General features: G+C 34.8%; 1 protein-coding gene across 2 annotated transcripts in view; it reads right to left on the bottom strand.

The window, feature by feature from the left end:
* Positions 1-251: 251 nt before the first annotated feature.
* Grb14 (growth factor receptor bound protein 14) overlaps positions 252-15,572 on the bottom strand; it is a 112,036-nt gene continuing 96,715 nt past the window's right edge. For both annotated transcript variants that reach the window (XM_077802687.1, XM_077802689.1), the window contains 7 exons: positions 15,419-15,514; positions 9,857-9,937; positions 4,899-5,015; positions 4,736-4,808; positions 4,497-4,584; positions 2,145-2,238; positions 252-884 (listed from right to left, as the gene is read on the bottom strand). In XM_077802687.1, the coding sequence (XP_077658813.1) occupies positions 738-884; positions 2,145-2,238; positions 4,497-4,584; positions 4,736-4,808; positions 4,899-5,015; positions 9,857-9,937; positions 15,419-15,514 (696 nt within the window). In that variant the 3' untranslated portion in view covers positions 252-737. The remainder of the gene's footprint in view (positions 885-2,144; positions 2,239-4,496; positions 4,585-4,735; positions 4,809-4,898; positions 5,016-9,856; positions 9,938-15,418; positions 15,515-15,572) is intronic.

Below are 15,572 nucleotides of genomic sequence, written 5' to 3' on the forward strand. Positions count from 1 at the left end.
ATATTTTGATAATTTTCTTAAAAATAGATAATCTCAGCCAATTATTAAGAAATGAAAAAAGTGCAATTAACAATGTGCCACCAATATGTACAATACTAGTATAGATTTTTATGGTACAGTTAGTAATTCAATTACTTTAATGAAAGTTTTCTAGACAAAAAACCAATTTACTTCAAAATAATTTTAAGCTGCTACCACAAAGTATGATTTGATCTTTTGACTATAATAAAACCAGAGAACATACAATTCAAATTGTTTTTAGTTTTATTAACAAGTCATGTATAGTTTCTTTTAATTAATAACTAAAGATTTTGTCATGCTTCTTAATATTGAAAAAGTAGTATAACTGGAATTCAGTTTGCAAAAAATCATTCTGAAACCTGATTTCTTCTTCATATTTGGTGTTTGAGAATTCTAGGGCTGTCATATTTTAAAAAGGAGCAGATAAATGTTTGAAATATGCATATTTGAAGAAAATACAGTAATATGAAACCACACAAGAACACTCCAAGTCATTGTTTCCTAAGGTTTAATTTCAACTTACAAATTTTAAATGATGATTGTAATGCCAATCCAAGTTTTTGCTTATTTGCAATGCACGAACTATTTTTTATAACTTGCAGGTGAAATATTCCTTTCACCACAGTATGCTTTTACCCTTATTTATGCTCTCTTTTTAATTTTTTCCCCCTTGAGTCTTTTTTATTCAACAGTTTAACACATCACTTCTGGTTCAGCTATAGAGCAATCCTAGAACAATAATGTTTCAACTTGCAAGGAAGAACACCCTTGTTGAGTTGATAGAACTCCACCAGCTGGATTAGATCCGTAAATCTAGTATGGCCATCATCTAGGGTGTGGAACATTTCACCATCATCTTCTACCTGCAAGAGGAAAAGCAACAAGCTGGTAAAGAGAGTAAAGAATCCAGAAGAATGATGGTTGCTCCACTGCAAGCTATGTCTTCATGCCAAAATTGACAAGTTTATAAAACTAAGGACTGTGCAGAGAACAGCATGGCATGTCCACTTCTTTTTTTTAACTTCACTTATATTTAAAAGAAGTGTCATCTGATCCTTGGGTAAGAGACATGCCTCCACTTTCTCTACATCTAATTCTCCCAGAGTTCTGTTTAGTTAGGATAGTTTAACTATTTTGAGTCAATGAACAGAGAGCAATCTGTACTATTCAGTGTAAAAGTAGACAGGAGATTTTAATGCTTCCGTCTATAGAAATTAATTTCTATTTCTAAACATTGTCTACTTAATGCCTCAGTATACTAAAAAATGACTATTCATATAATTTTTATCAGTAAATTCATTCTGAAGCAATAAAATATTATGCTAATGGAATGTCAGTTGACTTTTTTTGTTTGGTGATGAAGTCTTCTAGCATTAAACGCTCATACTTGCTGGGGACACTGACCAAATAATCAAAGAAGCAGAGTTGGTACTCTATATGGCCTTTGGATGATTTCAAAAAGAGGCAATTCAAAGGAAAGCACCAGTAATTTAAATAAGACCTTCCTGAAAGTAGACTGAATCTATTTTACTCTGCCTGATTCCAATATGCACTCACATATGTACATATGTGCACATGTTGACACACAACAGCAGAAGCAAAAAAAAAAAAAAAAATCCCAAAGCAAGTTGAGCCAGCCAAAAACAGAGTCACAGATATTTTAAAAATGTTCCCAGGATTATTTAAATGTCCACCAATTTCACAGTTCCTGTGTTTCTATACAAATAATTTAAAACAAATGAACAAAAACTAGCAACAATAATAGCAAAGAATGTCTTTGAGAAAAGAGAAGAGAAAGGGTTTTAAAATAATGTTTTTTTAAGGCATGGTTAGAACTCAGAAAAAAAGAATCTTTAGTGGCCTTTTAACAATAGGTGGCATGGGGTCTATACAATATTGCTAAATCATATTTCGTGGAAAAAAGATAAATTTAATTTTTACAATTCCTGTATTTCTTATATTAATTCAGGCTCATAAAACCATTTCTGCCAAACTTAACTCTGGTCAAAGCACAAGCTCCCACATTATATTTAATAAAAGGAACAACAGAAAAACAAAGTTTCCAAAAGCTTATGCATTAAGATCATATCTAATATACGAATGTGAAATCACAAATTACTTACTGGTATAATTTGAAAGTGCTTTATTTTTTGTCCATGACTCATTGACAGGACGAAAGTTTTGGGGTTACTCTGACTATCCCGCACCAAGAAAACTCTAAAGAGAGAGAGGAAGAATTTCAATCTGTTTCTACATTTACTCACAGAGCTCATAGAAACATAGCATGTAACAAACCCAGGACGTGTACTCATAAAAGCTGTAGCTGGGATCTCCTTAACTGTGTATTCAGTGGGTATGATTATTCAACTTGGTGAATGATATGTTACAACATAATCTCATACTACAAAACTGTCATCAGTGCTAATGTAATTTTAATAGGATAAATGCACAGTCTATTTGTGACATTGTTTGCTTACAATACCCAGCATAACATTCTGTTGGCATCAACAGTTCATGTTGTCCTTTTTCCACTGGGAAATTGGGTATTCACATGTAACTACCAGGAAGAATAAGGGATGAGAAAGAATAAGGGATGAGTATGAGTGTGTGTGTGTGTGTGTGTGTGTGTGTGTGTGTGTGTGGTTAGTTAGGTAGTTAGTTAGTTTATGGGTCATGATAGTTCCCTGAAAGGACACAATGATTTAGAGTAAAATCATTTTTTACCCCCTTTTCTACACTTGGTCTGCTTTCTTCTTTTGATTCTGGCTTCTACTGTTACACGACAGAAAATAAGAAATGATTATATCCTTAAAATCCATCTTTAGATTGTTTATTAAATGTTTAAGTAAAAATGTTCAAGTTAAAAAAAATATACCCAACGTGCACTTTATCCTTCAAGAATGCAGTGGGAAAGCCTCTATTAATGTCAGGTTACAAAAAGAAGACGTGGCCTAATGGTCTCAGAGAAAAAGGCTGCCGGGCATGGATTCTTATTTACTGGCAATGCAGTGAAAAGCCAGTTTTGTATTAATTACTGGCAAACACACTGTGTAAGTGGTCCCCACTGGTGACTCCAATACTAATCTCACTGTGCCTGGGCAAAGAGGCAGCCAAATCTGAGGCATCACAGATGTCTGATGAAATTATCCATTTTATTTGTGAGACTCTGACATTACATCATTGAGAGACAGGACAAAGGGCATTTCACGGGAAAATTAAGCAGTAATTCTTCCCCCTCCCAAGCAGATCACCACTACCACCTGGTGGATCGCCTGACACCTTCACAACTTTCCAAAGGAATACCAAAATAATAGAAACAGGCATGATTACTCTGTACAATTAATTATTTTCTCCAGGTTACAAAATTCATAAATAAAGGGAATTATAATCTTCTAAAACATTTAAATCATTCTTTTTTTTTTCTTTTCCTGACCTCATTGGATTGTAACTCTGATCACTGTTCAAATTTATATCCAAAAAAAAAAAAAAAAAAAGACTATGCTCCAAGCAGAGAAGCATATTAAAATCCTTTCTTATTTAGAGTCTGGTGAAATGCTGACTTGTTATTAATAATCTTCCATGTGAAGATGCATTTTTACCCAAATGTCAATATTAAATCTCCTCAAACCCTTGTCATCATCTTAAGTCAACCTTTGAAGATAAAAGATTCCTTCTCCACTTGTTTAAACTGACAACGGTTTCATTTTTCATCCAATCCTCAATAAAATGTCCTCATTGTAGTGCATTTGGGAAGGAACTTAGCAGTATTAAAGTACCTGAAACTGAGTAATGTGAGAATAAAATCCTTCAGATTATAAATCTCTTATAAAATATTTTATGCTTCTCTTGTGTACTCCATGGTATCCCATTAAAAGATAACACAAAAAAATCATCAAAATGTAATATCTTAATATATTCATATTTTAAGCTGTTAATATTTAGAGAAAAGCAATAGGGATGTAAACAGAAATAAAAGCAAACATTCAAAATATACAAGAAAAAAAGCTTTCTACTTAATACACCCTGCATTATACCTAAAAAAATTTACAATGTATAAGGATAATGTCATAATGTAAATCATATTTTAGAATCATATTAATTACTTGTTCAAATTAAAACATTGATTACCCAAAAACAAGGTTAGTTTTTTTTTTCTCTCATGAATTAATATTTAAAATGCTAGAATTGGCACAGAATGGATAACATTAGTGCTCGTAGTCAAGAACAAAGAATCCTATTCTCTGTTAATTTATACACAAATACTAAGCACACTCTGTGTACTAGGTATTATACAGATATTGCTAGAATTCAGCGACAGCCACTCTTACAGAACAAAGTCATTTCGTGTTATGACTAGCCAAAATTAAAAACACTTGGTGTGTACTGAATAAATGATTATTATTTACTGGCAAAATCCAAACCAAATCCAAAATTCAAACCCAAATTCTACTCAACACTAAAAGTTTCAAACTTACCCATCCACAAGTCCTTGCTGAATAATCAATCGCTGAGCTTCATCTCTGGAAATCTTGTGGTGAAACCATGGCTGGGACCGATGGATGGCTAAAGAAATAAAACGAATGAATACAAAGGTTTGCTTGCAGTGACTGCGATTTCACTACATATATGCCCCCCATCACTTAGTGACCACATGTCACTAAAGTCATGTCAAGCTGCCCATCAGCTCAGTGACCATGGCTAGGAGCAGACATACCCATGTTTGTGGCAGAGGTCTGTGAGGAGGCAGTGGGGCTACCGTGACTGCCCAGGCGCAAACATCCTTTTTTCTGAGCAAGGAAGGGGAAAACAAATCTCAGTTTTGGGGGTGAAACAAACTCAAATTAAAAATTCTTTCAAGAAAGTGAAATTATGAGTACCCTCCAAGCAAGTCCTTCTTCAACTGCAACTGAAAGAGCTTCCGTGGGATTTTCTATAACTCTGCTTTTCTGACCTGAGAAGTCCATTGCTACCAGGGAGTTCTCTGATATACTTCTCTGGAAAAAATTTTTTTTTGAAAAACAAAACAAAACCAGAAAACACTTGCAAGTCATGAAAATCTTCAAAAGTAATCGTTCACTGCTTTGCTGGCAATATGCTTCAATTTGAGACTGGGATTCCCAAAGTGGCTATCAGGAAATTAAAAAGTTAAAAGTACATATTCAATATAAAGTGATGCTATGGAGAACATTGCTAAATAAGTTCCATGGCTATTTGCTAGGATAACTGAATTAAGTGCTATGTAATGTGATGAAAATCTTTGAAAGAAAGCATGTCTTTCCCCTAAAACAAACCTCTTTTTCACATTATTTCCTAATATGGCAAAACTCCAATTGAGGAAGAAATAACCCTTCCCACTGGCTATAAAGAACTACCACTTCTGAACTCATCTCTGTATTAAACTTTTATGTCAAATCCACCAACTTTGAAGCCACGATTTTATGATTCAAAATATGTAAAAGCTATAACTTAGATTGATACATATCTTCTTAGAAATAGTACTCATGTTTTATAAAGGAGCAAATTGGAATATGTGTTTTGAAAGCTTATCATGTCAAGTTTCATTTTATTTGGAAAATGAAATTTAGCAGAATAATAATACATAATATTAGATTTCATATTAAAATTTTTATGATGGGGTTGGGGCTGTGGCTCAGCAGTAGCGCACTTGCCTGGCTTGTGTGAGGCACTGGGTTTGATTCTCGGCACAGCATACAAATAAATAAAGGTCTATCAACAACTAAAAAAAATTTTTTTTAAATTTATGATGTACTATATAAACACTTTTCCCTTTTTGAAGAGATGGGTGGCCAAGTTAGTGCTGCAAAAACAACTCTGAATGACAGAAGCACAGACATGAAAAGACATATTTAAACAAATGTAATCAAAACAATGATAAAGTCAATGTTTTTGCTTATTACTTCTTATATTCATAGTCTCTAATGGGAAAGTAAAACATATAAATCCTAAATCTTATTTTTATTTTCTTTTTTCTGACGTCCTATTTTGCAATCATCTTTCAAGAAACAGGTAAACTATTAATTTTTCATCCACCACCTGCCATTCAGTAGACAACATTTACTACATGCTATCCCACAATGAGTTGTGAGTACTAAAAAAAGGGAAAATTGCCAAACGCTCTAGTCAAGAGTCTCACATGTCTTATACACTAGGAAGATAACTTAAAACTAAGCAAAATTTAAAAAAAAAACTAAATGGAGATGTGTATCACTTATTCTTCAATAATTAATAAAAGAACAAAACCCAAAGTGAAATTACACTGGTAAATTATGAGCCAACCTGCATCTGGAGACTTGTGGCTTTCACACACACACACTCTCTCTCTCTCTTTACCTTTGGAAAAGATACTATAGTGGGCTTCAAACAAAACATTATCCTCAAGAAAAAAAATTTAGGTTTCTTTATCACTGCCTCACACATCCCATTTTATTAGCATCTTATTTTCTCTTCAAACCATGTGATAGTGGCCGACAATCTTATTATGGTCCATCTATATTTCTAGAGATCTGGCATGCAATCTTCCATTTGTTACAGGAGCCTTTATAACTGACAGCTGCTCTTTCCAGACAGATGCTGTCTCAGTAATCTCTATTTGCTGTCACACCTTAGTTTGCCCTTCTCACCCCATGATCTTCCGTGCTGGGCTGTGGACCAGTTGGATATACTTTTGCTTTCCCAACATTAATGGAAAGTGTCCACCTGCCCAAATCAGAGTAACTAACCTGGATCCTAATGATAGATTTATCCTTATAACATCTTTAACTTCACATGCCAAGATGGGTTCTATAATGAGAAGTTTCTGATAACATAAAAATACTGTGAGGAAAAAAAAAAATAAACAAGCTGTTGTTCTCTCCCTACCCAATACAGGGGACCAGATGTACAATAAGATCCCATGTTCCATAATTATTTGACAAACAGAGAATACAAGACAATTAAAGAAATTTTCCATTTGCTACAATAACTATACTAAGAGGAAAGAGGAATGTAGTAAATGTTGTCTACTGAATGGCAGGTGGTGGATGAAAAATTAATAGTTTACCTTTGGTGGACAAAGAAATGGAAGTAAAGCAGAGTCTGACAAACCCAAAAGGTCATTTTCAGCTCAATTTCTTTCACATAGGAAAGCAATGGTGGTAACATTCAGAACTGGCTGTATTTCTCAAATATTTGTTCCTTTTTCTAGCTCTTCTTAGGGGATGAACAGGGTAGGCCCTAGCAAAACGATCCATGATTTTAATTGCATAGCCTTTCTCTCTAAGAAGGGAAGCCTGGGTGTACCCTGGATTACCCAGGCCACACTCTGAGACTGCTTGTATCCACTTTTAGTGAGGTTTACATGTAAAATGGTTTTTAGGCAATATAACTACATGGCAACTAGCCATGCTTTCTCTGTCACTCTATTTGAAGGATCTTGATAAACCTGCAGCTCAGAATGACTGAACAAGAGGGCAAAGAATTCCTCCAGATATCGTTCTCTCATCTGTTTCATACAGAGCCAAAGGACACCCCAGATGTAAGAGTCAGGAGATTATGCAACTACCCCCTTCTTTTACACTGCAGGACACCAGAGATCCAACCAAGATCACACAGCTTATGGTAAAAATAGCAACCAATATGTCCCATCTAGGGTTCTTTCAAGTGCCACATAGTGGGAAGTAAAGGAAAGAAACTCCAGCTTAGCATGTCTAGCCCAGGGTCAAAAGTAAAGACTAAAAAGAACTGAGCAGACATTTTCTCCCGATCTCCTCACTCCAGCCAGGAACACATTAACAGACACTCCATTAAATAAATTCCTTCTTTACCCTAAAACAAACCAAATCTACCTGGCTTCCTAAAATATCTGCTGACAATTCTCATTTCAAAAGTTGATATGAGTGGCTGTCACATGGTATTATGGCTAGAATAATAGAACTGTTGTTTCTCTTCTCAAAACATGGACAAGTTTAAAAGAGAATACTGTTACTTGAGAAAGGTAACTAAATTATTCTAACTTTTCTATGTAACTCACTGAAAACAGTTCCTGAGAGCAGTAGAGACAGGTGAGAGGCACCAGCACCATTCAGGTCACTGATTCCTCTGTAATCATCTAGAAAAGCGGGACTCTCCATAGACAGAAAAGTAAACACAAATACCTCCCCAAACATATAGGTCTCCTTCACAGACATTAAGAATAGCATAGATACAGTTCTCAATTGCTACCTTCTACGATCACAACTCCTGTTTAGAACAAGCCCTTACCACGAGGCACTGGGACCTCTCACCCCTATCACACCTGATTCCGGTCAGATTCACTCAAGGAGCAGTTCTTTTTACAGATGGGGTTGAATAAGCAAAGACCGGCTAACCAAACTCAGATTTGCTGTGATCAACAGCAGAATGACTTTCAATGGGAAAACGGTAAGAATAATATAACACTTGTATGCTAACAAAAGTAATGAAAATGGAAAGGACTTCATTTATAACAATTTTTTTCCTATGATTAAAAGGACACTAAATAATAATTGCTTCCAAACGTTTGGCTGCTATTAACACATCCATGCTAATAACTCTAGATTCTAAAAGAAAATTTGGAGGGATTTAGGAAAGGATTAAGATAATAAAATTCATTATTCTTTTTATATACAGATGGATTGAAAGATAAGAGTAAGCTGACAAACTGTAAAAAATATTCACCTTAAAGTGATTTCTATTATAAAAATTCATTACATTCCTTAGTTTCTTATTTTAGGGCTTAAAAGTAATATGATACAAAAATGAAAAGTTATTCTTCCGTAATTTAAAGCAACATAACTACAAAATAGGGGCTCTTTTTCTATATCGTCTATTGGGCTTCATAATCACCATTATTTCATGCCACATTCCTGGAACTAAGCATTTCATCTGGCACATTACATGTGGGTAAATGTACCTTCCTTGGTCATAGTCAGGAAGAACACATTTTTAACCTAAGTGGAAACACAGTTTTCAGAAATGTGCATTAACTGATTTGTAACACAGGCACATACATCTGAATTTCTAATATACTCAATATTAAGAAGTGCAGCAAGAATTGCAGAACATAAACTTTAAGTTCAGAAATAAATTTCTGTGTTAATGAACAGGAAATTAAAATTAAGTGCTAAAGAAGGTAAAAGATGTGCCTGTGTGTGTCTGCAAATAAATATCCAAGTTATATTTGGTAAAACTCTGAGAAGCACTGCATAGTTAATGTAATGCATGACCTATATTTTGACTTGTAGTTTTTGCATTTCCTGGAAAGCAGTCTGCTTTTTAAGGACCTGGAACTTAAAAAAAGAATTACTGTTAGAAAGCCAGAAATTAAAAGCATGCACATGCGTATATTACAGTTTTTAAAATTTGAAATTATTGGCATCTCTATAATAGGCTACAACAATCCCAGAATCAGTATTAAAATAAATAAGCAAACCCACAATCAAAGAAAATTAATTAAAAAAACACACAATGCCAAGGAAAATATTCTACAAATTATCTTATTCAGAATCTAATCCTCAAATGATGTAATGACATAGAATGTATTCATGTAATTCCTTCAAATATTTAAAATGTTTTACTAACATATAACATTATGTATTATAATTGAATACTTCATATATGTCCTATGATTTTTATCACAGACCTTACACATATGCTATCCAAGTATAAAAAAATCAATATAACATCATATATACAAGTATAACTTTACTTGACCAAAAGGAAATGGTAAATGTATTGTAGTATATATTTGTAATGTAATAGCAAGTTAACATAATATAAATATAAAATAAAATATAGTTTCAAAAAAATCGATCCTTACCATGGGTGATATACTCTGAGAACTGCAGCCACTTCTGCCTTGATACGGATGCATATAATTCTGGTACAGCTGCATGCCATACTGCAAAATAAATAAACAAAAACATAATGCTACAACTTTTACTTTACTACACTGGTAATTCAATTAAAATATTCTTTCATTAATCATATGTTATCAGTATAAAAAATAATTTTTTGATTTTCCTTCAAACAGATAAGTAAAGCAACCAAAATTTTGACAGAAAATCTTTTAATGCCCTTCAACGATGCATTTAAAAAGATATGTTTTTTAATTTGTTTGTTTTACTGAGGCTCCCAAATTAAGGTCTTGCTCACCAGTATTACTTTATACTGGTATTACTTTATACTGAGACTTACATTTCTACTTACATACTTACATACTTTGCAGCAAAATCATTTGGACTGGTACCTTGTCTCATGAAAAGAAAGCTCACTTGGGAAAGGCGTCATGCTGTACATTCCAAAGATTTAACAAACCTCACAAATGTCCTAAGCAACACTGTAAAATTCACTGTCGTTCTGATGACTGATGAATTAATTTGTCCCTTTGGTAAAACTATAAATTGGGCCCTATCTGGAAAATTCTTGTCACTATATCATTCTTGGTTAAATATTCTTATAACCAAGAATAATTATTCTCATAATAATTTTGGGTTTCACGTTCAGAAAACCAAAACAGTGAGGAGTCCAGCTGATTTCAGAGTTTCAAAATACAATGTAGCAGATTAGAAATGTGGGGTCTTCACTTTTAGGAGGCAGCATCTTACAGACTGAGCCAGCTGGCCATAATGGGAAAGTAGGTCTGAATTCTAATGGGATTATTAGTTTGAGACAAATTAAGACTGCTAACTGCCATGATCAAACTTGTCCTGAGGAATCCTCATCTGAATCTGGAAATTACTCCTTTAGATTTAAGCTCTTTTGTTGAGGCGGGGGAGCAATTATATTGGCAGCTTTTAAATTATTTATATTTATATATTTACATTTGGCTACACTCCACAATTCTTTCCATTTCATGAAGACATAATGAACTTCATGTTAGGTCTCAGTGGCCCTGTTCCATCTACTGCCTCCACCTTCGTGGTACTGGCATTTGGCAGGGTGGTCACTGTGTTCTGTCACCTCAAGGCCCCAGCAGCACCTGAGCCAGCAGGTGCTGGGTCTTAAATGGGCCTGAGAGTGGAAGCAGATTTGGAAGGTTAGGAGGATGACTTTGATGAAGAATGTGCTGCCACTGATTCCATGTTGGCCCTGATGAACTATCTTTACCACCTGGAGGACAATGACCATCTTCATGCCTGCCTCCAGGGCTGCCAGAATCCAGCTGATAAGTAAGACTACAATTCAGTGGCAGGTCTAAAAGGCCCCTAAAGGTGCCAGCCCTTAGGTTCTTCAAAACCCCAACCAGCCACAACACTGCTTCCCGGGGTCAGGCTCTAGCCTAGGCACCACCACCTAGCTCAAGGTTTCCCGGTGGGTTTGCCTGCCTGTGCCACCCTTCTGGCACCTCCCTTTGGTCCACCTGGGCCAGCCCCTACTGACCTGCATCCCCTCTGGCACCAGTTATGCGTCTGTGACCCACATATCTGTCTACACAACTTATGAGCAACACTTACTCTGCCCAGTACTTGAGTGTCTACCTTAAATGGGCTTCCTTCATGCACCCACACACGTGCACAGACACACACACTCACAGACATGCATGAGTGCACACACACACACACACACACACAAAGAGTACTATATAGAAAATATTGAACGATACCATGAAATCAAATCTTACCCACAGGATAAATTCCATAGAAACAGTTCAACAGTGCTATTTCTCTACTAGTTCCTTGATACCAATTCTAGCAAAGTGGATTTATTTGGTAATTAGGAAAACAAACAAACAAACAAAAATTGGGAGGAGGGGATTAAGAGAATCATTATTTCAAGATTTTGCTTCTAACATGAATACAAACCCACATTCATTTAAAATTCCCTGTGCTTACTTCTTTATCCAATTACTTCCCAACTTCTAAAAATTATTTTTTAATTCAAGGTTTGAATGACATTAATGGGACCTAATGAAATTCACTTTAAATCAACTCTAAGCCTACAATAACTTTAAGAAGAAGACAGAAGAGCTTAATTCCTAGTCAAGTTCATTATGAAGTATAGATAATCACCTCAAACCAGCACTTTCACAAGGAACATGATGATTGGCCACCTTCTTCATTGAAAAACCTGCTACCTACTAATAAGATGGTTATCTTCCTAGATGTATTGTTCCTGACACCTGCAGGGTTAGGTAGGTACCTAGGTGCCATTGAAGACCTTTAGTAGGCATTTAACTCTTGTCAAGGGTAGTCATGGGCCAACTTTAACATTTCTCTGTCCTATGGAGGGACAGATAAAAGAATGAAATACCACAACAGAGAAGCTGTCAGAGTTCTAACTGAAGAAAGAGAAAGAGAGAATATGTAACTGGGATACTCTGTGTGAGCAATCCACTTTTCTAAGTCTTTGATGTTCTACAATTCTATATGTAACTAGAATTTCTCCAAAGAGAGGGCCTGATCTGTTAATATTCAAATGTATGACAGACTATGTCACTTTCATGTCTGGTTTCTCATTGGCTACAGGTTAAAGGTACTCCTGGATTGTTCGCCTCCTTTTCTGGCATCATCTGGAAAAGTTTTGTCATTGAAATAAACAGGGAACACTGATATGATACATAGAATAACCATCCCAGAAATATGTCCACATCATAACCCTGGAACCTGTGAATATGTTAGGCTACATGCTAAAAGGAAACTGAGGTTGCTAGCCAGCTGACTGTGGGATGAGGATGATCCTGGCTTCTCCACGTGCACCCAATACAATCACCTGGAGCTTAAAAGTGGAAGGGAAAGGCAGAAGGGACAGAGCTAGGGAGTTGGTAGCATGAGAAGGACTTGGTGTGATACTACTGTCTTTGAAAGTGGAGGAATAGCCACCAGCCAAGGTGTATGTGTGGCCTCACAAGGCTGGAAAGGACAAGGGAAGTGGTTTCTCCCCTGAAGACTCCAGAGGGCAGGCAGCCTTGCCAAACCTTGACTGTGACCTAGTAAGACTCATTCTGGACTTGAACTAAAAGAGTACAGTATAGCTGGGAGGAGTGTCACATGCCTACAATCCCAGTAACTCCGGAGGCTGAGACAAGAGGATCACAAGTTTGAGGCCAGCCTGAGCAACAGGGGTATAGCTTAGTGGTAGATTGCCGAGTTAATTCCCCAGTACTGTCAAAAAGAAAAAAAGAAAAAGAAAAAAAGAATATAGGATAATAAGTTTGTGTTATTTTAAGTCTCTAAATTGGAGGTAATTTACTATACCAGCTATAGAAATCTAACACAATGAAGCATCTTTGAACTGGAAATCTGACTTGAAAGGGTCTTTGAGAATAATCAGATGAGGGGAAAAAGCAAGAAGGGAACAATTTTCCAGAAACTAAGCATCGCCAAGATGGAAGAATTAAAGGAAATTTTTGGCATATTTCATTAATTCTTGCACGTGCATTTCAAAATACAACATTTGTCTCTTCAAAATGGCACAGAGCCAGACATTGTATGGAAAGTAACAGGTATCCATGACTCTGAGATGAAAATGATTCAGGAAAGCCAGACTTGGAACAGGAAGAAGTTTTACAGAGATCTTGACTAATTTATTTCATTTATCATTTCATATATACATATACACATATACATATATCAATGTCTACATATATAGACATATGTACATATATATATAAGTAAGTCTGTGCATGCAAAAGTGAAATATGGCAAATTTCTATTTAAGTCTAAATAAGTCTATAATAACTATTTAAATAAAAGTAAAACAAATGGCAAAAGTGATGTGAAAGTCACCTGTCATAATTATATTGGCATCATTTTTTTATTTTTTGTAATATCACAAAGTGTATCCTTGTAAAATCAATGGCACCTGAGATTCTCTGAGATACTGCTTAATGGGTACATTTTGTGATGATGAAAATGTTTTTGAATTATATGGAAGTGATGGTTGCACACTTTGAATGCACTCAATGTCAATGAATTGTTCACATTAAAAATAGTTTGATTAATTTTTAATATCAGAATTTTACCTCAACTTAAAAATTTTTTTCAAAATAAAAAATAAAAATTTCCTCCAAAGCTAGTCTGATCACTAATCTGATTATGATTGTTCCATCCTTCTTTACCCTGATCTCTCTCTTACCCAGGATGCTAGTAATGATTTGAAGAGCTACCAAGTGGCAAATATGGAAATGGCAGCAGAAAAACTTCTAGTTCCAAAGTGGACCTAGAAATACATAAGCTGAGAACTCGATTATGAAGTGAAGTGTACACTCTTCAGCCTAACGAAAGGACAGAACCCAGGGATTCTACAAGACTCCATTTCTCTGATGTAAACTTCTAAATATATCAAAAAGCTAGTTTTAGTACACACACTGTTAATAATCTAAATCTTTATGTGGTAATAAGTGAATCATATATATATGCTATGCATAGAATGTGAAATCTATAAGTTAATAAATTATATTAGTGTTCAGGCATGAATTATAAAGAATATTTGGGTAAATGCTGAAGCTTCTATTTTAAACAAAGGATTAAGAAAAATAGTAATTTGTATACTTTGTCAACTTTGGCAGTAAATTATATAAATAAAGTGCACAGACATACTCTTTGTATTTTATTTTTTCAAAAACAAAAAAAAATTCATGATTTTTACCCCAATTGTGATTATCAAAGTAGTGTCTTTATAAGGAAATGGGTGATTAATTTGATAACTGTAAAGTTGTGTAAATTTACTGGCATGTAAGTTTCAAAATAAATTGAATAAACATGTGCTTTCAATACATTATAAAAGAAATCAGTTCTATATCTCTTTTCTACATGTATCTACCTTTAGAAGCTTCTTACTCATTTCCAAATGCTCATCAACAAATTATGCTTATGGAAGTTGTAATTTCCATTTAACACCCAAGTGGATGATTTAAAAATATGCTCATAGGAAAATTGTACAATTTTTTTGATGTTCTACTAGAAGTAAATTGTAATTCTTAAGCTAGAATGTAATTTATAAAACACTTAAATGGAACATAAAACAACTGCATGAAACATATCTAGGCAGACACATTTTAAACACACTTCACACTGAATTGTAAGCAATGTTGTATAAACGCAGACTAAATTGTATATGAGAGACATCCATTCAGTTATACTGGCTATGGATATAATACTCTTGCAAAAATAAAAAATAAAAATCAGAGAATTTCTAGGAACAGAATATTACTTCATAAACAAAAGATAAAGTATTAGCCCATTCCACTTTACTCTGCAAATGTTTATCTTTTAGATTAAAAAATACATGCATTTGGTGGTGGCTATTTTTCTTCTTTCTCATGTAGCCACAAAGATTCATATTAGGATTCACTCTTCTTTGCATTTTCAACTACAGATATTTTCAAACTTTTATGGTACTCACAGCATTTAATAGAAATTCATGCCTTCAGTGAGATTACCTTAAGCAATCTAATCGCGGTCACCCAGCACGTCCTACTCTGCTCTTCTTCTGCACAGAGCATTTTCAGGTCTCGGGGCCCTCCTGCTTTGTTAGGCTAGAAGGCCACAGCACATTGTTTATCGTTAATGCATATCTTGAAGGTAACACCTGTT

This window comes from Urocitellus parryii, chromosome 1 (assembly GCF_045843805.1).
Source record: "Urocitellus parryii isolate mUroPar1 chromosome 1, mUroPar1.hap1, whole genome shotgun sequence".
NCBI lineage: Eukaryota > Metazoa > Chordata > Mammalia > Rodentia > Sciuridae > Urocitellus > Urocitellus parryii.